The sequence below is a fragment of the Colletes latitarsis genome, chromosome 9, assembly GCF_051014445.1.
Source record: "Colletes latitarsis isolate SP2378_abdomen chromosome 9, iyColLati1, whole genome shotgun sequence".
Lineage (NCBI taxonomy): Eukaryota > Metazoa > Arthropoda > Insecta > Hymenoptera > Colletidae > Colletes > Colletes latitarsis.
In genome coordinates, this window is record NC_135142.1 from 24847419 (window position 1) to 24872938 (window position 25520).

General features: G+C 43.1%; 2 protein-coding genes across 2 annotated transcripts in view; both read left to right on the top strand.

Moving 5' to 3' along the window:
• Window positions 1–25520, top strand: part of LOC143345509 (uncharacterized) — a 219690-nt gene that overhangs the window by 24039 nt on the left and 170131 nt on the right. The window lies entirely within an intron of this gene.
• Window positions 729–25520, top strand: part of Pgant2 (polypeptide N-acetylgalactosaminyltransferase 2) — a 228222-nt gene continuing 203430 nt past the window's right edge. Inside the window, exon 1 of the mRNA XM_076772692.1 lies at window positions 729–990. Within this exon, the coding sequence (XP_076628807.1) occupies window positions 901–990 (90 nt within the window). The 5' untranslated portion in view covers window positions 729–900. The remainder of the gene's footprint in view (window positions 991–25520) is intronic.

A 25520-nucleotide genomic window follows, 5' to 3' on the forward strand; every position in this document is an offset into this window, starting at 1 on the left:
AGCCGCGGACAAAATTAAATGGACGTAGAGTAGAAATGGTTATACATATAGCGGGCATTCAACTTTAATCAAATGCAACACTATTAGCAGGAATTAAAATTTTATTTATTATGTATTAACATTACATTTATAATTATACAAATTACGTATCATGTACATAGAATATTCGATCAATAATTCAAATCAGTATTAACATCACTGCATGAACAAATTCTATTCGAAGAAACAAATGACCAATTTGAACAGGACAATATTAAAGGGGGATATTACGAAGAATATATCTAAATTGTAAATAATTAACATTATAATAAGTTTAAAACTAATTTTTAAATGCTTTCTTTTAAATGCTAATTACAACCTGTTCAGAAATTCTGTTCGCAGTAAACACTCGAGTGGTTTAATGTTAGAATTTTCAAAAGTTTTCTTATTTTAGCCCTGTGTTTTAAATCGACCCTGATATTGTAAGGGCCAATCTTACAGTTGGACACGAAACTTTCATAAAAAACGGAAAAAAATATACATGAAAAAGACTAGGCACAGGCATCTTAAACAGGAGATTGTCAACCCCGGTTTAGGCGATTCAAAATTCGCCGCCATGTCGGCCAGTGGGCGTCGTAGCCGCGGCAAAAGCGCCGATCGGCGGAGGGTTTTGGAAGCTTCGACGCGAGGAGCGTTCGCATAGCCACCGTTCTCGTCGAAGCCTGACAGTATGGCTTCGGCTGCCGGTACGTTCGCGTTGGTGGTGACGATCCACGGTGTTGTAGTGCGCTGTCGGTCGCGGGTGTTCATGTTCCGTTTTCCGCGAACGACAGAAGACTCGTGAAACGAGAAAGCGACAGGGACGAAGGGTGCATCGTTACGCAAACCCGAGGGGCGAGAGTGACACGGAACACGGCAGAGATGCGGCGAAATGTGAAAATCGTGTTGCTCCTGTCATGCGCGTGGATGTTCGCCTTTGTTTACTACTATCACACGTCGCGGGACACCAAGGTACGTAAGACAACCACGATTAGATACGAATAGGCAGCTAATAATGCGTCTCGTTGTGCCGTGAACGCGCGAACAAGAGCAACGTGGTCGTTCGACCAGAGCGTCTAGGTTAATTCGAGCGTCCTTGGCGCACATGGGTGAAGGTCTCGGCGTGACATCGCTCGAGGCCCTACCATTCGCTATTCTAGACTACGGGGACCTTTAATAGCTTTTCTCGCGCTTCGAACGTGCTCCATTTCTTTTGGCGCGAGGATCGAGACAGTTGTTTCGTTCGAGTTGTACTCGATGTCGATCGAATCATCGGATGCGCTGTCGATACGTCGATGGCCCGCGTCGATATCGTCCCACGCGCTATGTAACGAATTCCGTTTCCTCGGACCGCGAGGTACGTGGCCGTTCCGCGTTTGAATCTGGAACGGCCGATCACGTGACGCGTTCACGTGTTGCGCGGAAGCAGGGAACCGAACGAGTTCACGGTAAATGTAACGCGAAGTGTGGTATAGTAAACGGTTAACGCTATGAGAATAACGACAGAGCGCAACGGATTCTGGTCCAAGCGTTATTGCCCTTATTAGCGATGCGCGACAACTAGCAATTTCTAATGGTACGGGGCAGAGACCAGCGAAATTTTTGTGTAGATATAAACTATAGTATTTCGTAGCGTTTCGGAGCAAATTCAGTGAACAAATCTGTATTTTTCATTTTAGGATTTCTGCGACAACCTACGACCACGTGTTCTTCGCTCGATCGAAGGAGCCACATTCGAAACATTAAAATTAAAATGTGTTTCGTGATAACATTTCCTAAATGTTTTATATTTTTAGAAATTTATATATAGTCCTATTATTATCATATTCAGTATACATGGATTATACTATCTAGTAATTGATTTTTTGATAGAAAATAGAATCGTTCAATTAATCAACAGGTTAGTAACAAACAGGTTCTTCAATATACTATAAATTATTCATCATATTCTGGACATTTTTCTGTATTTTATTCTTGGCCCGGATGGAAATTTTGTCCTCGTTTCAAATGCAATTTTATCGAATCTAATCCTTGATACGTCCGGTGCTAAATTTAACGCCATCAGCGTTATAGTAATTACTTTATTTGCCACGTTGCTCGATACCTCTTTGAGGAACAGCTACTCGGGTTACTTTATTGTTCAGTGAAATGTCCAATACTTTCAAAGCAAGTGTACCACTACAGTGGGCAAAGAGTATTTCTTTCACCACTGATATTTAGTTCATCCTCTCGAGGTTGACAGAAATTGTAGGTTCTTAATTACTTCGAGCAGTGTGTTCACTGGGCTGTGGCAAGAATTCTTGTCGACAGTTAAATTCGTTCGAATGCTTGATGGTGAAAATATGTTATTAAGTCAGACATACGAACAATTTCATATTCTTTGTTAGACTTAATAAGAAGTTCAGTAACAGGATTTTCTCTGCTCCCAACAATTTATTTCTTCGAACCCGTAGAATAATTGGATTTAAAAGTTGACTGACTTAGATTACAACAAAACTAACACACGTTCGTGAGATTTGATCTCACGTTTTATCGTGAAATTTGGTGTTTGAAGGGACTAAATTTAGAGTTTCGAGCTTTGACCCTTTAATTCGAACATTTTACTCCAATTGTGATTTATGTGAATGAAAATTCTCTCGGGCGACGTATTTTCGAGTCGAAAACTGCACACGTTTTTTCTGCTTTTTACAACTCGGTCGCGTTCTTATTACTTCGTGTAAACACGTTAATTAAAGGAGGTAATGTAGCGAGCTCGTGCGAGTCGAAGCAAGAAAGGCGAAAGTGTTTCCCAATGTTATTTAACCTGTTACAGATGTTTGCTTTAGGCTACGCGAAACGTTAGACCATGCTTCACGATCTGATGGCTTCTTCCGCGGGTCATTGGCTCTGGCCATTAGTAGAAGCTTGAACAAATCGTTCGATTACCACCCAAATGTTAACACCGACTACAGTTTAAGTATTCCTAGAATCAACAACACATAATTTTAAAAACCGTGCAACTTTTGTTGCAGATATTCTCGCGTACAGCAAACACAAACATTTTACGAGTTATTCGAAGTCGTTGGAAGACTCGCCCGTATGTAAAACAGATCGAGAACTGAATTCATATAGTTCCTTATCGTCGTATCTTGTATCATAAATCGCGCCAACTTCGAAACCTCAATTCGGAGAGATATTACATGCCCGTAAAGGGATTTCTAGCAATTTTTCACGCGTCGTGGGAAATACATCGAGACCCAGGAATATTCGATAAAAGATTTCGTTATCCTCGAAGCAAGGATTCGTCGGTCGTCTGGAGATTCGATGCACGGAACGCGGTTCGAGCAGCCGCGGGCTGAAAGTTCGCCATTACCCATGCAAAAGCGTTTGCTACGCGCGTATTAACGCGAGAGCCTCGGTTCAAAAGATCCGTGGACGTGTTTACGGGCGCGCGAATAAAGCGGAGCTTGACACGTGCACGCGATGTGTGCAACTTCCGTGCAACCAGTGTATAAACCATGGAAATCTCGCGTTGGACTTATTTCTGACGCGACGCTCGCCACGTGGGGCCCTTTGCAATTTGATGCAGTTCACTCCCCGAGTTCTGGTTACGAGAGAGTCTGGGCACAGTCGCGTCCGTTGCTTTAACGAAACTTTCCCGGTTAAAGCTATTCGTTTTACGAGGATTCGAACTGTTTTCAAGAACAATACTTGCGAAACTACGCGAACGAAAAAGTTGTTTTCTATTCAACTCGATTTGTTTTTCATCGATTTCTATACTGAGTGTTCGGTTACCCCTGGGAAAAATTTTATTGGGAAATTCTAGAGGCTGAAATAAGACGAAAATCAAGAATATCAATTTCTTGACTGAGGCTTTAGTAAAAAGTTATTAAAAAATTTCTAAATCATTCTGGAAAAATTATTTGTGGTTGCGGGGCTCAATTACAATCATTTTTGGTGAATACACATATCCCTGAAATCCTACCCACTTTCGAGAAAAAAATTCGAATAGATGTGAAATTTTTCAATAAAATTAAAAAATTTCAAATCATACTAAAAAAATTATATTTAGTTACAGGGGGTAATTACAAGCATTTTTGGTGAATAGACATACCCTCGAAATCCTATCTACTTTCAAGAAAAAAATTCGAGAAGGTGTGAAATTTTTCGACAAAATTAAAAAATTTCAAATCGTTCTGGAATAATTATTTTCGGCTGCGAGGGTCAATTACAATAATTTTTGATGAATAGACCCATCCCCGAAATCCTATCCACTTTCTAGAAAAAAATTCAGTACGGGCGGAACTTTAAACGTTAATAACTTTTTAACGAAGCCTCCATCAACAAATTAGTACTCTTGATTTTCGTCTTATTTTGGTCTCTAGAATCTTCCATTATAATTTTTCCCCAGAGAGTGGCCGAACACCCTCTATGATAAAATTTACTAGTATTAGCATATTAGTATACCCTTGTTTTAATGTTTTCTATCATCATTTCAGCAACTAGTCGAATTATTTGTAGAAGATCGACTGACGTCGGATATTAAATAATCCTTGCCCTGCAGTAAGCTCTTTTTTTTTGAAAAAAAAAAAAAAAAAAAAAAATTGACAGCCGTATTTCTGCCACAGTATTAAAACGGCTGTACGTATCGACGACTGGCGCTTCTGGCAACCCTTCTTGATTTACAGTACCGAAATTTTCTGTTTTTGTTCACCATGAAATCCGGATTGTCGCTGGAAAATTTTGAGTTTTTTCTCCTCCATACAGTAGCTGGACTTTATCGTGTCGTGTTCTGTAAAATACTGGGCCATAGTTATCGGCGAATTAGTATATCGACGATGATTGTTACGAGAAACAGGAATCGGTGTTTACTAATTGCATTTCGGTTCTCGATCGTCGACGACTCCGACTTCCGTTAGAATTGCATCACTCTCGCGTAAGAATGATCGATCTATGCCTCGAATCGATTTGAAAATCGTTCCCTAGCAAAGAAACGAGCGTAATCGCTTGTCCGTTACAGTTCGGACGGTGAAGTGAAAGCCATTCCTGCGGTAAGAGTTCTGGAGGAGCTCCAAATTAGAGCGACCGTTATCGAAACCGTCTTTCGATTCACGAGCCACGAACGTCGGAGAATGCCGCTTGCTTTCGTAATAACGAGTGTCGTTAGCAACATGATTTGTTCGTCTCCCAACCGGTTGCTTTCAAATTTTCGACGAAATAGTCGGTTTACGGTCGAAGCGAGTGTTCGTGTAATTTAATCCAAACGCTCGAAAATGTTCGTTTTACAGGAACTCGAAATAAAATCCCGAAGCATTCGATACGAAAAAATGCTTACTGCAAAAGCATTCTCCAGTCGTTAATCGTTAAAATTTAATTTTGTAAAATTAAAACAAGGTCTTCGATGTGATTTCCAGGCGGCTTGTTAAAATGTAAATATCCGTTTAATCGCAGAGCGTGCTTCGTTCTCAGAGGCTGATGATAGATTTGTTATTATAAACTTTATTCGACGCGTTGAAATAATTGCAACCTTGCTCTATAATAATTTCCGGTTCCGGAGTTTAAACGAAGTTGCGGCGGGTTCTGCATCCACAACGAGCTATAAAGACGGTCCGTGCAGCTAGCTTTTGAGAACGACGGTCCTTTTTTTTCCTCCGGGCTGAAAACTGCATCGTCGATCCCCATTTCTACATCCGCGGAGAACGATTCCTCGCATTCGACTGCGATTTTCTATCGTCGCTGGCGCGGAGTTAATCGCTGACGCTCTAATGGAGCGAACTAATCGCGCGATCATGCAGGAAACGATTTGCCCATTAAATTCGAAAGCCGCGATCGAAGCGTTTCCGTGCGTGCGTCGTTGTCGAGTTACCGATGATTGTCATCGAGCATTCACGGTGGTCGCGACGTTCGCTGAAAAATTTCAAACGCGAACGATTATATTTCGATGGAATTTACCGAAGTTATCTTGGAACGAATACAACGAGCGTTCGTTGATATTTATCAAATATCGCGAGCGCTCTGTCTATTATTCCGTGGCCTGTTGAAGATGCAATCACGGCGTTCGTGTTGAACGGTTTTGTTTTTAGTTTAGACAGCTAAATGAAATATTTTTTCGCCAAAACGAAGCGACGGGAAGGGATTTGCATAAAACGAGAATCGCACGGGCACTCGTTACGATCTCCGCGAGGAACGTGTCCAAAATATAGAATTTCGTTTTGGGCGCGACGAACGAATCCGCGCGAAAATGACCGATATCGTCTCGTTAGGTGTTGCATGGAAATAAAAGGCGACGCGATTCGACCCAATTACGATGCTCTTTCGCGGGAAACAAATGCCGTTCGCTTAAACGTGAGAATATCTCGTCGATCGAACGAAAATAATTTGTAACGAAACGATGCCCATTAAAAAAACGAGGTTGCAGCTCTCTCCAGCCTCCCCCTTAATCCGGGTTCCTTCGAATTCTTTCCACTGCCGTTTCATCCATGTATTTCCATTAGCAGTTCGACCGATACGTGTATATAAACAACGTGAAATAACATGACAGCGAGCAGTGAAATGTTAAAAAAGGGTCACCGATATTCCCATCGAATGTTACGGGTGAAGTCCAGACGCGGTAAACATTTTTACAGCAAGGTATAGCCATTACGCGCGAATGCTTGTAAAACAGCTGACAAGTCGATGGTACACGCAACATCGATACCCAAACGCCGGTTTAAATTCTGAAGGGTGCCCTTCGGTCGCGGGACAAAATCTCCGATAAAAATGGCCGAACGCGGCAGCCGGCGGCCGTGTTTCCGCGTCACAGCGCAAAATACGCGATGTTAACAAATGGCCCCGCGATATTTTCGCGTTGTCCAGGTCGCTTAACGACCGCCGGCGTTCCTGCCGTTTACACGTATCGCCACGAATTTTCACCGAATTTCTGAACCAAACTTTCCTTCGTCTTCAGTTTTTATACGAGGCAGGTGTCTCGTGTTTCCATTAAGCTATCTGCTCAAAGTCATTCTCGAAGCAGTAAGATATCGACGGTCGTACGTAATTTCGAAGTCCTCGGAATCTTTTATAGTTGATTCGATGGATCCACAATGGAAGCATCGTCGAAAGCTATGCAGATAATGCTACGCGAAAAAGGTGAATAACGGTACGCTGTCCTGATCCCTTCTCGTGTATCGTTTTTATCGGTTCGTCCTGGACAGACTTTAATTTCCGTTCATCGATCCTATCTAACCCATGTTATCGAACGATTGTGACTATACCGTTTTAAAGAATACCCTTTATTGGACATGGAGCTAGCAATTGGCTTTCAATATTATCTATCCGGCGGGGAATGCAATATGCGGTAAAGCGAATTCTCGAGGAGAACTTTGACAATTTTTAATCGCGATCACTGTCACGCTGGATCACCCGTAATAGAAATTTCTTTCGTCGTTATATTGTTTACGGAGAAGCAATTTTGTTTTACGTGCTCGTAACGCGAGCGAATCCCGCGGTAGGAAGCTAGTCAGAAATGTGTAATACGTATTTCATTTAAACGCGATCGCTTTCGCCGCAAGTACGCTTGCACAATACATTAGAAGATGCAATGTAATTAAACGCATTTGTGCTTCCCGAATGCGCCCGGCTATCGTTAAATAACCGGGTTGGCGAGTTCGCATAATTGGTCACGTGTAATTGCTTTCATACGCGTTTGTATCTGACGCAACTGCGTTCGTGTCATTTGTAACCGATGCTAGACAGCGATTCAAGCTCGCTTTTCCGTCCTGATTGAACGTTCGACTGCTTCGTCACTGTCGAAATCAATGTTTATAGTTAAACGAGTAGTACTCAAAAATTACCATCGTCTATTTTATTATTCAACGCGATTAGAAACAATTGTTGCGATACTGTTCATTTCTGAGACGGCTTTTATTTTATTTATCCCTCGTAAATTAATATATATTTGCTCGTTGCTCGTTTAAACGATTAATAAACAGGAATCGTAAAATCGCTTTTAATTATTAACGACCAACGGAGGGTGGAAATTTTGTTTACACGGAATAAGCCCCTGTTATCTCTCTCGCAGTGTTAATAATCGTTTCGATAGCATTAGCTTCACGAGTGGTTAAGCCGAAATAAACGGTTAATCGGTCTGTTTGATCGTTTGTCTCGGCCCACGTCAAACTCAGCGAAGCTTAATGTCGATCACGCTTTGGGGTAGTTCCGTGGCTGTTCCATGTAAATATTTGGTTGCTGTGTATAGTCGGGACTCACGATTTGAAGCCACGATGAGGGTAGCACAAGACGCTTGTCCTCGACGACGCGCAAATTTGCATATGCATGCAACCGTGGTCCCCTCTTACTTTCACCTAGAGTTCCTTGTGTGGAATCGCACAGCTTGCCCTTTCATTCGACCGTCAAAATTCAGACCTTGCGTGACAATATGAAACGATTTTTGCATGTTATTATTACCACTCTTATTTATACAGTTTCCAAATAATTTTTCTACACGCAAGTTCAATTTAATTCCTGCATAATATAATTCGTTTCTTCGAGATTCGTTAAGTTCAATAATCATACAAGCACTTTGCTACGTCGAAAATTATTCGTATGATATAGTATTCAGGTAGTAATTGTTTACAAATACGATATTGGGCGTTGCATCTCTATTATAAAAAATTTCGAATTTATAGTTCATCGTCCCCGGCATGTTTTGCCCGCTGCAAAACGACCAGAGTCTCTGTCCAGCCAAGAATAATCGTGATTAATATCCGGAACCTCTGTAATATGTAATATCAGGTCTGTAGACCCACGAGTGTACACGTGTAAAGCCTTGCTCGTGTGTACACAGAGCTCCACATTTCGGTCAGAACATGCGGCCCGGTCCTGCGTGGAACATATTCGCGTTCCTGTGCGGTGGTTCAGACTTGTCCGTGATGAAATTGCACGCGCCCGTTCATCAGGAATCGGTGCTGTAGCGAAATAGGATTTTCCGCATAGAATCCTTTGGTACGTAGGTGATTCCAGTGGCCGAGCCGAAAATTACTCGAGCTGTTCATTAAAAGCATCCTGTAAATGTCCGCCAAGGTCTAATTAATTGGACTTCTAGGAAAAGTTTATTTCCATTCGCGAAAGAAGCGTTATTGCTTATGTTTAAAGGGTTCGTGGATACATGTTTCAGTATCAGAATTTGAAGTACTCGCTTAGCCCTTTTCGATATTACATAATCTGCCTTTGCTTTTCAATCTTCTTTATTTTCTTTCTATTCCTTTTATTTTTTTTTTTATACTCGAAAGATTAAAGACTAAATTCCCAGTGATCGAAAAAGTACGTTTGAAACACGCGTTTTCCCCGGAAATCGAGTTCGAAAATACACAGGGGAGACAATCGAACTACGCAAGCGGACCGCGCCGTACTCAAAATCGATTTCCTCGAAAGCAAAATGCGCTACAAACAAATTTTCCTAGATATTTTCCCGCGATTGGTTTACAGGAGTAGGGTCGCGATCCTTTGGAACTTCCTTCGGTGACAGCTGCGAAGCTCTGAACTCCGATCGTCGCGTTTAACGCGTTTGCAAACGACGTTACGGAAATTGGGTTCGGGACTCTTTGTCGCGCCTTTGCTCTTTATTTGGATCCGGTCTTTTTACAACGGATTACGCGCTGCGAAGGGGCGCGAGAGAGACAAAGGAGCCGGATGGATGAAAAGAAAATAGCTATGCAGTGAGCTAGTTTTTCCTTCTCTCTCCCTGGAAATGTTTCCGTGAATGATTTCACGCCCGACGGCGATGGCGGATCTAGGCTCATCGGGACTTAAACCTAATCGATTCGAGAGACAGTTTCATTTTTTTAAATATTTCGTGAAAGGCAAAAATCGTAGGGTAGTGGAAATAGCCGAATAAAAATTTTATTTGAAACGTGAGAAAATTCCAAGGCTCCATCGTGTGTGTTCCTTTCTTGAGATTGGGATTTTCTCGAAGTGTTTTCTGATCACATAGCACTGGACACCGTTCAGCCAGAGCCCAGAGACACTGTATCAAGCAGTTCTGTCCGTAGGTCAGGCCATTGGACGTCGCGTGTGACTTACATGCTGCGGAATCGGTGCCAATTATCAGTCTTGTGTGTTTTACTGGCAACGTGGTCGCCAAAAAGAACCAGGACAATCGAGGCTTTTGACCTTTCCTAGATTTGTGTCCTATCCGATGGGTTCGTTCGTCTGGAATACAGTTACATAAAGTATATAGAAAATGTTTAGTAATAGATCTAGTGACTGGTTGAAGTTTTAGTTTTCATATCGTTCGTTATAAGATTTAAAGTAAAAACTTTATTAGCACCATAAGTCCTATCGAACTTCACGAATTGCTACATTTTTAAAACGGAGTATTTGTAAGTTCCAATGAATTTAAACAAAGACAACTACGTTCGAAAAAGGAAACCTTTAAGAGTACTGAATCGAAACATTTAAATAAAACGTAACGAGAGAAGTTAAGACAATTTGATCAACGATGGTCGCAAACTACTTAAATAAGTCAGTCGTAGGCGTGATTTACGATTTATTTAATAGTTAATCTACGTAAGCGACTAGCAATTAATTTAAACGTCAATAGACGCGAGCGATTAACAGTGTAATGAGTGTAAACGTCGATCGTTAATGCAATTAAGACGATGAAGTTATTAAAAAGTATTTTTACATAAATTTACGAAGTACAAATGCTCAACGGTAAGAAATGTTCGTGGGAGTTTCAGAAACGCGAGTTGTTAGGAGGCACAACAAAGTGGAATTCTTATTTAAACGTTTTTCTTTGCACCAGCCACCATCCCTCAGCTATTCCGCGGAAAAGAAAACTCTGCATTCTTTCCTAGGGGGGTGATTTTGCTCTCTGAAATCGTGTTATGATACCAACTAGAAATGGTTTTACGTTACGGATGATTTACTCCACTTGCACCCAATCTTTCAAAACTTTCTCAATTTCAGAGTTCCTTAACTCCTCTTGTTAGCTTTTATTTAAACGTTGCATTACCGCAGACACCGTTGGTAATACCTTCTAGCTTCCCAGATATCCTTTCTAGAACGTAGTTATCGTTCCTTAGATTTTTCGGAATTTAGAAATCCTCGTCCACGTTTTAAAATTATCGATACACGTTCGCGTAGCTTGATAGGATTTACGATATAAGCTTCATTCGCCAAGTTTTACTTCATAGCCGTCACATACATTACGTACATATATTATAAGCTTGTTATTTTCTAAGAAGATTATGATCGGATAAAACTTGATCAGTAATACTTTAAGCCTCGTAACACTCGACTTTTAAATCGTTCTTTACTCAACCCAGTGTATACTTAAAAGATAGTTTCTGTGCACGAATATTTATATCGTATTATACTACAAAGTTTTTCTTCAGTTTATAGTATCGATAAGAGTATGACCCAAGAAAAAGCGTGTAAAAAATCTATCCTTCCTATCGATTCTTTGAAAGCACACTCCAACTTTTACGGCGGTGATTGCAATCCAGCCTTCGTCGTGTTCTCCGGGCTGAATACAATTTCGAATATCAACAGCGAGAAGAAATTGGGTATCAAAGATTCACGTGACTTTTTGTCCGAGGGTTTTCACGTTTCGTTCGAGGACTTCCATCCACTCCGTTGCACGTAACGAAGGCCGATCCTCTGAAAGGGAGAAACACACCCGCGAAAGGATGGACGTGCCGAGGACTTTATTAGGTCGCCAGACGAACGGGGCTCGAGGGGTAGTTTCGGTATTCTTCGGACTCCGAGAGAAATCTGGACTAATTAAGGCGCAGCGTGCACCCCGGAACGCGCAGTTTAATCGTACTTTTCTCTTCCCTGCCATCTGCCGTGGCTCCCGCTGGCTCGCTGTTAATGGCGTTAATTCTTCCGCGGGTACATATGAATCAGGTGCCACTCATTAATTCAGGCCCTGAGATTGTTCCGTTGTTCCTGCTCGTGCACTGCTCTGCGCCCTTCTACTGCTCAAAATTCCGTCCAGACGCGCAATTTTGACGTTTCTACCTAATAAAACTATAAATAAAACTATTGCAAATGCAATTTAATACATTAATATATCGCGAGACGCGGATTCTATTTCTGGACCGAGAAAGAAAGTGTATCTCTCGTCTTTTGAAGTTTCATCAAAATAGAAACCTCGCGGATGTTCTTTTGTTTAAGAAAAATACGACGAACAGAAGGCAGAAAGAATGACGAAATACTACTCGCGGTCAGGGATCCATCGCGAACGAAAGGGTTTTAATTAAACGTGTTTAACGCGGGTCCTCGTGGACGTTCTTCCGCGACGAAAAACTCCCGTGTAGCAAAGGGCGACGACGAAAGAAATATATCTCGCGTTTCTCTCGGATTTCCTTTGCCACTGGTTCGCGTTCGTCCGAGATGTTCGTTAATCAGCACTCCAGCTCTGCGAATTGTCACATCGACCCACGCTTTGAAGTTCGCCCCGCGGATGGCAACGGCGACGTATCTTTTTATCACCGCCTCGCGTGTCTTTCGTCGACTCGACGTCAACCCTCCCAGACCTTCGAACGAGAACCCTCTTTACTACGTGCTCTTTTTCTCTCGTGCGTTACCCTCGCGGATCTTTGAGCTTCCCATCGCGACAGCGCTTGTCGGCGAGGACGCGTCTGGGAAATCGCGAACGCGAGTCTCCGCGCGACTAGCTTTGATATCCAATTTCGCAATTAACGAATAAAAGTGCGGAACTCTGTCCGGAGCCTTCGACGGATTTATGGATTTTCATCGAACGACAATAGGATCGTTTTCAGTTGCTCGAGCAAACGATGGTTATGATAACGACGAACAGACCGGGAGCCATTGTTTTGGTTGTTCGGGAACATTGATTTATTTATGTGCGGAATAACAGTTCAGTTGTCAGAGGAATAATAAACAATACACTGCAAATCGTTGCGGTGAGCCAATATTGTTATTGCAAAGAGAATGCATATAATATTTGTAGTATCGAGTAATTGTTAGTTTTAGACATTCTCCATTGTAATTCCTATAATTTTTGGTGATGCATTTCGTTGTTAAAAACGAATTTTTAAGAAAAATCAACAGAGGGTAGGTGCCTAAATTTTTCAACGAAATTAAAATTTTCAAATCATTCTAAAAAAATTATTTTTGTCTGTAGGGGTCAATTACAATCATTTTTGATGAATAGACATACCCCCGAAATTCTAACCATTTTCGAGAAAAAAATTCATTACTGAAAATATAATCTGAGGTCAGAAATGTTGCCCTGAAATTTCACACGAATTTTTAAAACATCATCCTGAACGGATTGGACGATTCTAATGTTTCAAGAGAAATTGTTTCTTGATTCAGACTCGTTTGTTCGGCTACAGATTCTCAGTTACCTTGTTTCGCCATAGAAAAGCGTCTTCCTCGCGAGGCTATAACTTGGCCTGTAATGTTCCTGGTTAACAACCCGAGGTTATAGATTTTTTAGCGCGGTATTATGCGGTAACGTTTCGATGTAATCAAGCCCGCGATTCGAACGGTAATAGTCCGCCGTTGTGTTCTCGGTCTCGAAAGCGCAAGGAGCACTTGGCGTTTTCATGTTCGCGAAGATGTAAACACGCTGCATAATGAGTCGATTCCGCCGGCAAACGGCGACTTTATCGCGTCTCTTTCCTTTTTCTGGCTTTCGTCGTTCGGGTCTCGAGAACTCCGAGGCGGAGAGCGGAAAAGAAGCGGTTTAAAAAATTTCTAAACGACCCTAGCCCCGCGATTCGTGCACGCGACATTCCCTTCCGTTTCCTGATAGTTTCGCGGAAGCGTTCGTCTTTGTTTTTCGGGGAAACCCGCCGCGCGGAATTAAAGGTTCGCCACGAAGAAGCTCCGAACTATCGACCGATGTTTGCTCGGTCGACCAAGAATCTTGAAACTTCGCTTTTGCCTATCTTTAGTTATCAAACTTCAGTGGAGTCGATGTTGTTCTCTATTGCGACGCACAGCATACCCAGACAAATAAAAAGATTCCAGGGAGGAATATTTATATTCTTGATCTCTCTCGATCTCCTTAATTATAATTTTAGAACCACGAAAACAGGATAACGACCTTCTTTATCCAAGGATCTCGAGCTGTTCGCCTTCCACGGTGAACGAGCAAAGGCCACGTTTAAATTGCTCCTCCCCAATTCCGTTGAACCCCGATGTATCATCGTTGTTGCACGCTCAGTGGCACGGCTTAAGGGATGCAAGGACATTTTGGTCGAAAAGGCGGATGGTTATGAAGATTTAACAGCGGCGAGCAACGCGTCGCCCGGGCTTTCGGGATTCATATCATTAGCGGGGAACCTCGTTGGGAAATATTTTGTCTGGAGGAAGGCTTGCTTGATATCCCCGTGACCGTCGTCGAGGACGACGACGAGTGGGCGAGTTCGTCGCATGGAAATATACCTGAAGAGCTTTTCGTCATTGTACAGAGGCTCGAACGTGCGATGGAAACGTGCAGGGTGGAAGTGTCGGGGCTAAAAAGGGACATGGACAGAGGGTTGGTTCGGAGGTGCGCAGAGTGGTTTCAAGAGGGGAGCACAGAGAGGGGGAGGGCGTGTGTGCAACCACCTCTGGGAACGCGCCGAATACCGCAGTGCGCCGTATTTATCCGTTTTAATTTTATTTCTCCGACTGTAACCTTCTATGCGCGTTAATCACGATTAAATAGGGCCTCGTCCCGACGTCTGAGCCACCAAGAAAAGCAAAACCGTCGAACTTCCGCGAGCTGTTCGCTGGCTGTTGGTCGGGCGAGGGAGTTTTACATCGAGGAATGTTCGGGGGAACTCGAATGACATTAATCTGCACGAACACGGTAACTGTCGGGTTCCTTGCGACTTATGACTGCTGAATATCAGGGAACCTTCAGGGTGGCGGACTGAGTCGCAAGAAAATGAAAAAAAAACGCGTTCGAGGGCTCGAAAACCGAAGCATAATCGTAAAAGACGACTGGTCGTTATTATTCGTTATGTTTTTATTGTTTCATAACCCACTTTCGTTAGGTTATCGATAACCATCGTGACTTTCCGATCTCGCGTTATGGATCTTTAACGAGTCTGCTATAAAGTGATGTAGTAAATGGCATAGTAAGTTCATATTTAGAAAATTTTTGTCGCGAAAAAGTTGCCGTTTAATCGGATACATCGAATCGCGTTAAAGAGGAGACAATTGTAGCCTAATCCGGTCTTTGCGCTCGCTTCATACTCTCGTGCATGCATTATTGCCGAGGAATACCAGCTGCTACATTTGTCGGTCGTGTTACGACCGCGGTTCTACACGGCGACAAATGACGACGGAATTCGAATCGTGATCGATAGCCGATATGATCGTTACGTATCTACAAGCCGGGATTCCCAGCCAGGATCTAAAATCGACCGGACGCGACCATGAGAACGTTTGCGGTTGTATCGCGGTCGGCGGACGCGTTCCATTAAAATGCGAATTTTCGAATGAATTTAAATTCCCCATGGGCGATCGTTTTCTGGATTTCGTACGTATAGGCGTTTCCACCCTTTCCATTTTCCACTCCTAGTTTCGAGTTCGAACGATACATTTTACTACGAATGTTTGCGCTGGTTGCACAAACACTTTATATTTTTGCATTAATGGAGAGTTGGTTTAATCGATGATGTTGCAAACGAACGATAAAAACGTCTTAATCGATGTTTTAATTGCGTTTACAAATAAATTTTAACGATGCTCGACTGACGAATAATTTTAGTTTTCCATCGACGGGTATTTCCATGATTCTTACGAATGAATTTTCTTGATGGGAAATTCTTTTGGATCAGGAAGACCGTAGATCACGATAAATAACCGGTGCTACGGGGAAAGGAGGACGGACGGCGTCAATCGGGTTAATTTTTAACCCCCTTGCAGCAGAGAGATTTATCGCGCCGTCCTTTTGTTAAGCTGGCTGTACGTGTACGCGTTGCACGCTCGTGGATATACGCGCATCGCTGTATCACAGCGGAGAGAAAAAATTGCTATATTTTCATGGAAAGACCCTTTATCCGGCCAGTCTAGCTCGCACCGCCATTCGATGTCGCAAATTGAACGATTGTTATCTTCCGAACGTTTCTGCATGCTCCTTTTAACGTCGCACGCTCCGAAAAACGTTTATCGCGTATTATTCGCGCTGGTCTCGCGTTTCGTTACAGTTTCGTCCGAACGATTTCGTCCAGGATCGACGAGTTTCGCGAAATTCTCGCGGAAGCACGGTGACCCGGAATTCATTTTTAGCACGACAGAAATAATTTACTAATTTCAGTGAGGTCCGCGCGTTGGAAAACATTCGAGCGGATCCCTTCGATAGCAATAAATCTTCGCGCGTGTAGCGCAGCTGGTATAAATTGGGAATAAATGGGAGCAACATCTTCACTTTTTGGTGTTCACGTCGTAATACAATAACTATGAGTAGTTTACCAAGAGACAATTTAGAGAAGGGGATATGGAAACAAATATCTATGCAGCGCATTCCTATTCCTAATAATGAATTGTTTCCATTATTGAGTAATTGATTGTTTGTCCTGTACAGCGATGTGCATCGAGATTGCCTAAAGAGTAGTTGTAGTCGGGAATCACAGCGTGTTTCGCGTGCTAATTAAAATGGAAGGCGGTCGCGCGTGTCCGCGCTAAGATTTTTGCGATTTACATGCACTCCTCTCCGCGTCCATTACGCCAAGTCGCGGGGAAAGGAAAAACACACCGGGCTTCGCGAGAATTTTGAAACGAGAACGAACGCAGAACGGCCGGAAGTTCGTCGCGCGTCGAGCTTCGTTTAATTAAACCTGGAACCGGTCCACCAGCGACCACTGGGCTTTTCGGTAATTTTTCCGCCTCCCACGCGTCGCTCGCGTCCGCCTGTCGCGAGATATTCCCGTTCGTCTGATTGGAAAATTGACATTATTCAAATTTGTGATAATCGTTACTTTGGTTTGGCTCTTTGTCGCTTGAATTTAAATTACTGGATATCATCGGCGGAGACAGGGGACGAAAACAACGAAGGACAATGTTAATTAACGCGGACGAATGCATCATGATACCTTCCGATATTGTCGCTTTAATATCATTTTAATCGAAGATAATAATTCTGTAAACAGGACAATGTTTCCATAAATATATCAATTACAGCGTTTACTCTTTATCAGAAAAGTTAAATGGAATTTTATTTCATCGTTACTTTGATTCTATCGACGTAGTATTTCTTTTTAAATTTCATCGAGAATTTTAAGCGTCTCTGTTCTTGAAGATAAAGAATTCAGGTTTTAGGCCATCGTGGCCTAAAAGGGGTTAAAGTTAAAGAATGCAGTAAGTCACTCGTCCACCTATTGGCCCTGTTTTGCTGATTTTCCAAACACGATACGCCACATGCATCCGGACAATCGGGTGGTCGCCCCGTAGTCGCTGGAAAAAGGGGTTGAACAATGGCCGCTTTACAAGTGTCATCCACGTCCTCTAAATCATAACACCGGGAGGGATGTCTTTTTACGCTCGGTTTACAGGGGTTGGCTTTTCGCTGGGGTAGAAGCATCAAGGGAGCGGACGCACGGGAGATGAACCCAATTTTAAGACGAACGGATTTCAAGCTCTGCTTTGGTGTTTACAATGCCCGCTGTTCTCGTTCTAGTTCGGTGGTGGCTGAGGGTAATTAGGGGCTTCTCGCGCAACGAGGGACAAAAACATCGTATATGAAACATAACAGAGTATTCCGCCGTTTGTACTCCCGAATACTATTGTCACCGCTGCTTTTCATTTCGCGTTCCTTCCCATTAATATTCATTAAATGAATGTTTACTTAATAGGCTGCTCGACGTTCCCGCCAGATACGCGGTTTTGAACGATACTCGTCCCGGGCAAGAAATTTAATTCAGTGACACTCTTACGCTGTTGCGTTTAATACTTTCTCGCTCTTGAAATTTGAAGTTGAATAATGTGAAAAAGAGAAGTCTAGACTTTTGACTTACAACGTCGATATTATGTTGATTTTCGCGGACGTCGTAATCAATACTTGTCGAATGAATCCCGAATCGATCGGATTCTTACGGCCATTCTTCTTCCAACGCTTTGAATAAATCGTCGATTTAGTTTTCCATTTTCACCCCCCATTGGAATCGCGCAGTGCCACCGGAAACGCGGAGTTCTTTTTTTTACCCAGGATTTATTACGGCTCTTGTCCTTTTTTTTTACCCCTGTTCCACGACTCGCGAAACACGAGCACAAACGGCCCTTTTTTTCCTCGCGCACGAATAGTCTTCCTTAATTAGAACAAAATTACTAATTACAGCCGCAGCCAGCAGCCGGCAATTAATTTTCGGCCTATCCTGCGAGAACGGTTCGTTTCGCGGCGTTGCACGCGATTTCCGCGCGTCTCTTTCTCTTCGTGGCTATCAAGTAAGCGACTACGGCCAATCTCTGTCAGTTTTTTCCCCCCCCGTTCTCCGTTTTTCCACCCGGAGTCTCCTCGTTTCCTCCAGCAATTTCTCAACGAAGCCGATGCGTTGTGCAACAGACGACTCTGCAACGTCCAGGACTTGTTTTATCAAACTCGTTTCCCGGTTGCGTTTCTTCGCGTGAAATTATTCTTTTCGTCGTCTCGGTCGTTCGCCCTCGTCGACGATGTTACACTTTATTTATGTCATCTTCCATCGAAAGCGTGGTTAAATTGTTTTCCCCGCTCGCTCGGAATGGAAAGGCGTTAATCAAACGCTGCCCTTAACACTCCATAAACGTTGTTTATCGCGCGACCAATGGTTCGAAGCTGAAAAAACTCTCCCGTCAGAAACGCTATAAAAGTCCAACGTCCGGGGAGCAACAATGGGAGCAGTTTTATGTCGGACGTTGCAGGGAATGACGCCGATGTCCTCGTCGGAATCGTAACGTGGGCGTCGTTATCGTCGAGTTTCGTGCTTAACGAAATGACGGATCGTGGCAATTTCCTGCGCGTGCTGAACGGCCAACAGGAAACGCGGCCAACTGTTCACGAGAGTTCCGCGAAGACAGTAACTCGGTTTCGGCCTGGTCTGGCCGGTCGTTGTAGCGGTATCCTCTTTCCTGTCTTTCTTTCGTTCGCTCGACGTCGCTTTGCTCGCTGCGAAATTCATGCGGAACAGCCGCATAGTTTCGTGTTTCACGCGACGACGATTTACTTTCCTTCTGCCGTGAGAAAGACCACCAGGAGAGGCCGGAAGTCGAGTACAACGCGGCTCGAGACCGATCTTCGTCCTTTGCGCGGACCCCACGGCGCATTTCGGTCGCAACTTTTGACGAGACATCGTGAGACGAGGCGCTGGGAATGCCCCGAGCAGCGCGTTAATTATTTATTTGATTGCCGAGTAAATGGGTTCCCACGTACGAGTCATCGGACATTAAATACCTCGTACTGCTTGGAAAATGCTAATTAACCTTTAAGCTGCTAACGCTACGAGTGTAGTTTTGTGTTCAAATTAAAGATGCTTGCAACGTGTAATGTTTGTTTATCATGGATAATTACTCGTTAAGTAGATCGCAGCGATACTGGCAGAGTTTAATGTGTTTACTGAACGTTCTGCCGGTTTCCTTTTCGGGGTCCTCGGTTTGCAACGATCCAATTAACCTACATAATTCGACTAATAAGAGAAATATAATATGTTTGTGTTGGAAGAGGTAATGTAGCAAGATAATTGGTGTTTTCTTAAGTCTGAAAAGTTTGGTGATATTTCATCCTACGTTTGTTCAGGACTTTCCGCTTACTCTAATAAACAACTGTTCACTTCTTACTGGTTGAATAAAAATTGAAATTACAATCGTAGTAGGAGATATTTCTGTATACATAAAAATTTAACCATTCGATTTAATAAACGTCACAATTGCTGTGCGATTGCTTTATTGGTTGTCTATTATTCGATATAAATTTTGCCTCTCCGCAGCCGTAGACGCGTCTGGATGTCACTTCGCCAACAGCAGCGATGAAGTATCGAGTCGTTGCGTGACCAGCATTTAAAATACTATTTTTTCCTCCGGCAATTACGTGCCGACTTGCGAGACAGGTAGAGCACGCCGTAATTAAGTGTTAACGAGTGGCAATTAACACAAGCGTCGTCGAAGTTGCCAGCAGTCGCAGGAACGCGACGAAATGACGCGACGAAGAACAACGTTCGCTGTCGAAAGACTGCAAAACCGTTTCGATTCTCGCGCCAGACGAATCGAATAGAGCCAGAGGTGGCAAAACGTTTGCAGGAAATCGTTTTCGTTGCTTTCCGTGATGCAGGGACAGCGTTTCACGGTAGTCACGTAAGCTCGCAGTTAATTAAGGCGGCGAATATCTCACGATTTCTACTCCCCTGGCCGTTAATGACACTTTGTTCCTCGTAGAATTTTGTCACGGCGCTAAGAAGGAACGCGAATACCGATTTGCTTTCCTTTTTGCTCGCTACGTGTGAAAACGTCTACGTGAGACGTTAGAACTTCGAACAATCGAGCCGCCCGCGATTTCTACCTTGTTTCTCTTTTATCGTTTATCTTCGTCACGATACTTTCTTCCTGAATGGAATATTCATCGTAATCTATGTTGTTCATCGCGCCCGAGACGCGTACGTATTGAACGTATAAAAATGAATCGAATATTCCATTTTTTTGCATGGTTTGAGTAATACAAACGTGAAATAAAATGTTAATAAAATTGGATCGTGTTTTGACACGTTGACTATCGTGTTATTACATTTTTAACGCTTTTCATTTTATTATCCCGAAGAGTTCAGGCGTTTTAGTCGAGTCGAAAGTGTACGATTAGTTTCCTAGAATCGGTCGGGATATTAATCGTTTTTTAAATTTAATGGTCCGTCGTAAAATACAATGGAAATCGAGGAAAGCGTTCGCTGCTTTCGCTCGAGATCCACCTTTCTTTATTCACCTTCCGGTGGTGGCTGTCGGAATCCCCTCCTCTCGCGGGCTAAGCCATGAATATTCTATTCGCGTGCCTTCGCGGATAGGATTGCGCAACGGAAACCGTCGACAGGAGCACGAAGACGACTTAAGGTTGCAAACGTCGAATCACTTTCGCTCTCGGTTCCGGTTCAGGGTCGCAGTCGACGCGTTTCAGGGTCACCTGACCTCCGGATCCACTCAAGTTCTACTCAAGACGTTATTCTCCTCCACAAATCCAACAGAATAAATTTTTTTTCACGCCTCAAAATGTCACGATCATATTCTGTACAGATTTTATACTGGATAGTCTGTTGAAAGCATCGTTCCAAAACGACTATCTTAACTTGCTTATTAATTACTGTTCCTAAGTGAAAAGTCCTGTTATACGTACATACGTGACGTAGCAATCAATTTAATATTGAATTCACCATTTTATACAATATATTAATAATATTTATGCAACGTAAAGAAATAGCCAAGGCCTGTTCGTAGTGTATAAATACGTAACGTAAATCATTGATATAAGAGGTCTGCGGGTGTCGTGTTCGACAAGGCTGAACCAGAGGAAGAAAATGTTCAAGCGTGGCTTTTTTTTTCTGAAGATGATCGATAAAGTCGCCGCTGGTTCATAGGATGATCGTTTCTACTTTTTACCGGGATCTCGTTTCTTTTACGAGCAGCGTACCCCGACTGGTTTAATTAAACATACGTCTATCGATCTACTCGCGTAGACGTATATGGAATCGCGCGAGTGGAAATAGCAAAGTTAACTGGAATGCGAACACGGTGAAACCGCAGGCTACTCGGCTTAAGTTGCTCGTGGCAGATGCATGGAAACCCGGCTCGATGGTGGCCCGTTGTGTCAGTGTGTTCGAAGTTTCTAACGGGTCCGATGCACACTCGAACCAGGAGAAAACCAGGAAACTGTTGCAAGAAACATCTCCATGCACTTACGCGTAGCGCGGCATGGATGTTTCGTCGCGTACGATCGCGAACGATCGCGGAATCGTCGCTGTTTTAATCGAGCACTTAGGCACTGAACCAGTATTACCTAACATTTTTTACTACGTTGCCTAACCTACCGTCTTGTCGCGACTCGGTAAGAATCGTGAATAGCTTTTTGAAATCAAAGAAAAGTCGTTGACCCTTGTTAGGAAGAGTCCGCTCGAATTATCCTATTCTATCGCGAGACCGAGTGAAAATTCACCGCTGCGGCAATACGGTCATGCGCGTGAAATTCAATTGAAGACAATCGGGGCCAAGTGAAATGAGAACGCGAAGAAGCATTCGCCCAGAGATCCACGCCATTTCGTGATTGCTGGCAGGAAACACAGACTCGAGGAAAGCGCTTCTCCAACGGACGGAAGTATTCGGTTCCGCGAACTGATTTTACGTAGCTACTTTTCCGATAGCGATGCTCGGGATTCAAGAAACGATCGGTCAATTATTTAGAGAAACGAATCGTAAATACAAAGCTGTTCTTCTTACCAGAGAGCAACATCTACGGTTAAACTGAAATTTAAATGTATTGTTCTATCGAAAGTTCGTTAAATGAATTTTTTAACTATGGGATGCTCACTGATTAATCTTATAAACTAAAGCTAGATTTCAAGTTTGTTTAACATTTGTGCGAGCAAACAGCATCGAACCTGCCGATGTTAACAGAGTTCGTGGGTTTCATCCCAATCATTGGGCCCGCCGATAAAAGGGAGATTTGAAATTGGATGGTTTCGTGGATGCCTCGTGTGGGTTTACGAGACACCTGGATGTAAATCTTTAGTAAAGTTCTTGCCCTTTGGGACGGTCGGATTAGAACAATTCCCGTTGATCGTATCTGCGGGAGAAGATCATTACGAGCGTTGAGGGATAATACCGTCCTCTTTATGTGGAATCGATACTCCGGGGTGCTCGAATTTACCCGAGATTCTTTGATTTCAGGAAATTGAAGTCGAGTCGCCTCGCTCGCGCGTACGTTGCACGAGGTTGCACGGGGTTTGCGAAGAAGGTCGGGTCGGATCAGCTTTTAAATCGCGAGGTAGAAAAGGCGTTGCGTTTGATCGATTCTGTTCGAGGAGGGGCCCACCCTGTCGAGATGATAGAACGAATTTTCCAACAAGCATTTCGTCGCTCCTTGGGAGGAAAAAGTACGAATTATCTTGGAAGGAACGGTGAAACAAAGTTGGTACAAACGTAAACGATGAAATATACGATCATAAAAAATGACAGTTTCCTAATTGTCCGTGCATCGAGTTTAAAAACTGTGAAATTGAATAATCGAGGACCATAAAAATGGGGGATTTTGCAACTGTTCCATCGAAACGCATCGAGGTTTGAAGCTTCTGTATTTTCAGTACGGGCCATTTGTCAATCGTACATTAAATGTCACCATCGTAAATATCCGTCGTACTCGAACGTCCCAGTTTCATACGGGCTTGTTTATGTTTAGCGATTTATTCGATGCTATTTTAATCCGGAGCGATTTAGCGGAAAATTATATGCCATTTTATAAAACGATCGTAGAGCATGTTCGCGCTAACTTTATGCCGGGCATAAAGAAGACAGGAGCGAGCTTATTAAACCGTTATTCGGTACCGTAAAGTAAAATATCACGACGCAAGGGAACGGAAAGAACGCGCCCGAGGGAACTGTATAATAGTAATTGAATGTAAACGTCGGTCGCTGTCATGGGCGCGAATGATGCGTTGCGATTTTCTGCTTCGTCAATCTGTAACATCGTTCCTGGCACCGTGAAATCGGTGGATCGCTCTTTCAGGGAAATCTCGATATCCGAAACCTTGTTATTTTTAATTTAACTCGTTTCGATATGAGTAATTGGAAACACACTGAGCTTGGTTGCTTACAAAAATTGTATCTCGATTTATTTATTCTTGGTTTTCGGCCCTCTTTCGAGTTCTGGAATCCGCTTGACCCCATTTCTATCACGAATTACGGACGCAATGTATAGAAAATGTTGGCGTTTCGTTCAAATCGCCAAGAAAGCGGGCGCTTGGAGCTCGATCTAAACCAATTTTTTAAACCGAGGGCCCGGTTAATGTACTCGAAAGGGTCTGAGGTTCCAAAAGAAACAATAGAGTTATTTTGCTAGCGAAGCCAGGACGCGAAGGATAGGCAGACAGTGAATTATCCAGGCGTGCCGGCTTTTGACTGGCACTCCAAAGCAGGGAAACTCCAGCCCCCTTTGCTGCCTGTCGGTCCACGTTTCACTCTCGAGACTACCCCAAATAAATGTCTTGGATTCTGGAACTCCTGAAGTCTCGTTTGAGAATTACGGCCGCTCCCCGCGCGACGATCGCGAAAAAATGAGATTGCGGAAGAAGTACTTTTCCTTGTATTCTCGCCGAGAGCGTGACGACGTAGCTTCCGAAACTTCGACAAGCAGCCGCGAATACACGTAAACTCGATTTTAATAAAAAATGTTACATTTTGTACAATTTACACTAGCCCTTTGTACTCGTATTCATGTTTGAGAAGGCTACCAATCAACTTGGAATGTTTATTCATACGCGATCAAAATGATAATAATTTTATGGGAACGTATTACAATTTAACTTGTCGGTTTGGGAGAAAAATTTAGTCTGCATCTCAGCCTCTCTTGAACAGTTAAAATCTATATAATATGTGTATATAAATTTTGATTGAAAATAAATAAAAGTAACTTCTAAATTGGAAGGAACACATAGGACACGCAGGAATACTAAAGGCTAAAATAATGCTATACTGCATAAAATATTAGGTTTATGAATGTACGAAATATAGTTCCAATATTCCCCTCGAAAACAAAATCTCGTATTACAATTTCTTATTTCTCTTTGATGATCTTTTTGTAAACAAACTATCTCGAGAACAAATCCATTTACCCAGGACAAAAGAGGAAAAATCTTTTATATTTTATTTTATACATACGCGCCATTTAAGCAGAAACTAAAAGAAGACATTGTAACAAGGGTCCTTAGAATGAAATATTAATGTAAATATGTGTACAGTAAAGGCCTAAATCTAAGTGCAAATTGTTATTTTAAAAACGCAAATCGACGCAAAATCGTCCGAAGGATGACTTAACCCTTTCTATGCGAAAAAGGGTTAAGTCGCAAGAGGGAAATAGGGAGAATTTTGGAGGAAAATACAAGGTACGATTTTCTGACCACGGTGGACGCACGGAGCTTAATTCCGGTGTTGGTTTTAACAAGGCCCGTGGTCCCGAAAGTCCGTAATTCACGGGGCAGGCGGTCGCGGGAGCTTTAATCGTTCCGCCACGAGTCATTAATTACGCGATCGCGACACGCGATATATAATCGATCTTTCCGCTGTCCGCGTCGATCGATGCCACCGCGACGGTTAATTGATTTTGTCGGACGTGTCGCGCGAGCCCCGAGTACGAACGCTGGCCGGGCCGATAATTATCGTTCGCTCGAGTTGCGCTGTCGCAGCACGGGAACAACACCGCGGAGGAACAGGGTTCGAGCAGTTTTTCCGGACCGGATACGCGTTCGTTTCCGGCCGTTGAAAAATGATGGATCCTCGCCGCGCTTCGCACCGCCGTTGACGTTCATCGCGTTTCGCGTTTAATCGCGCGCGATCGATTTCGCCCGCGCTTTAATTGG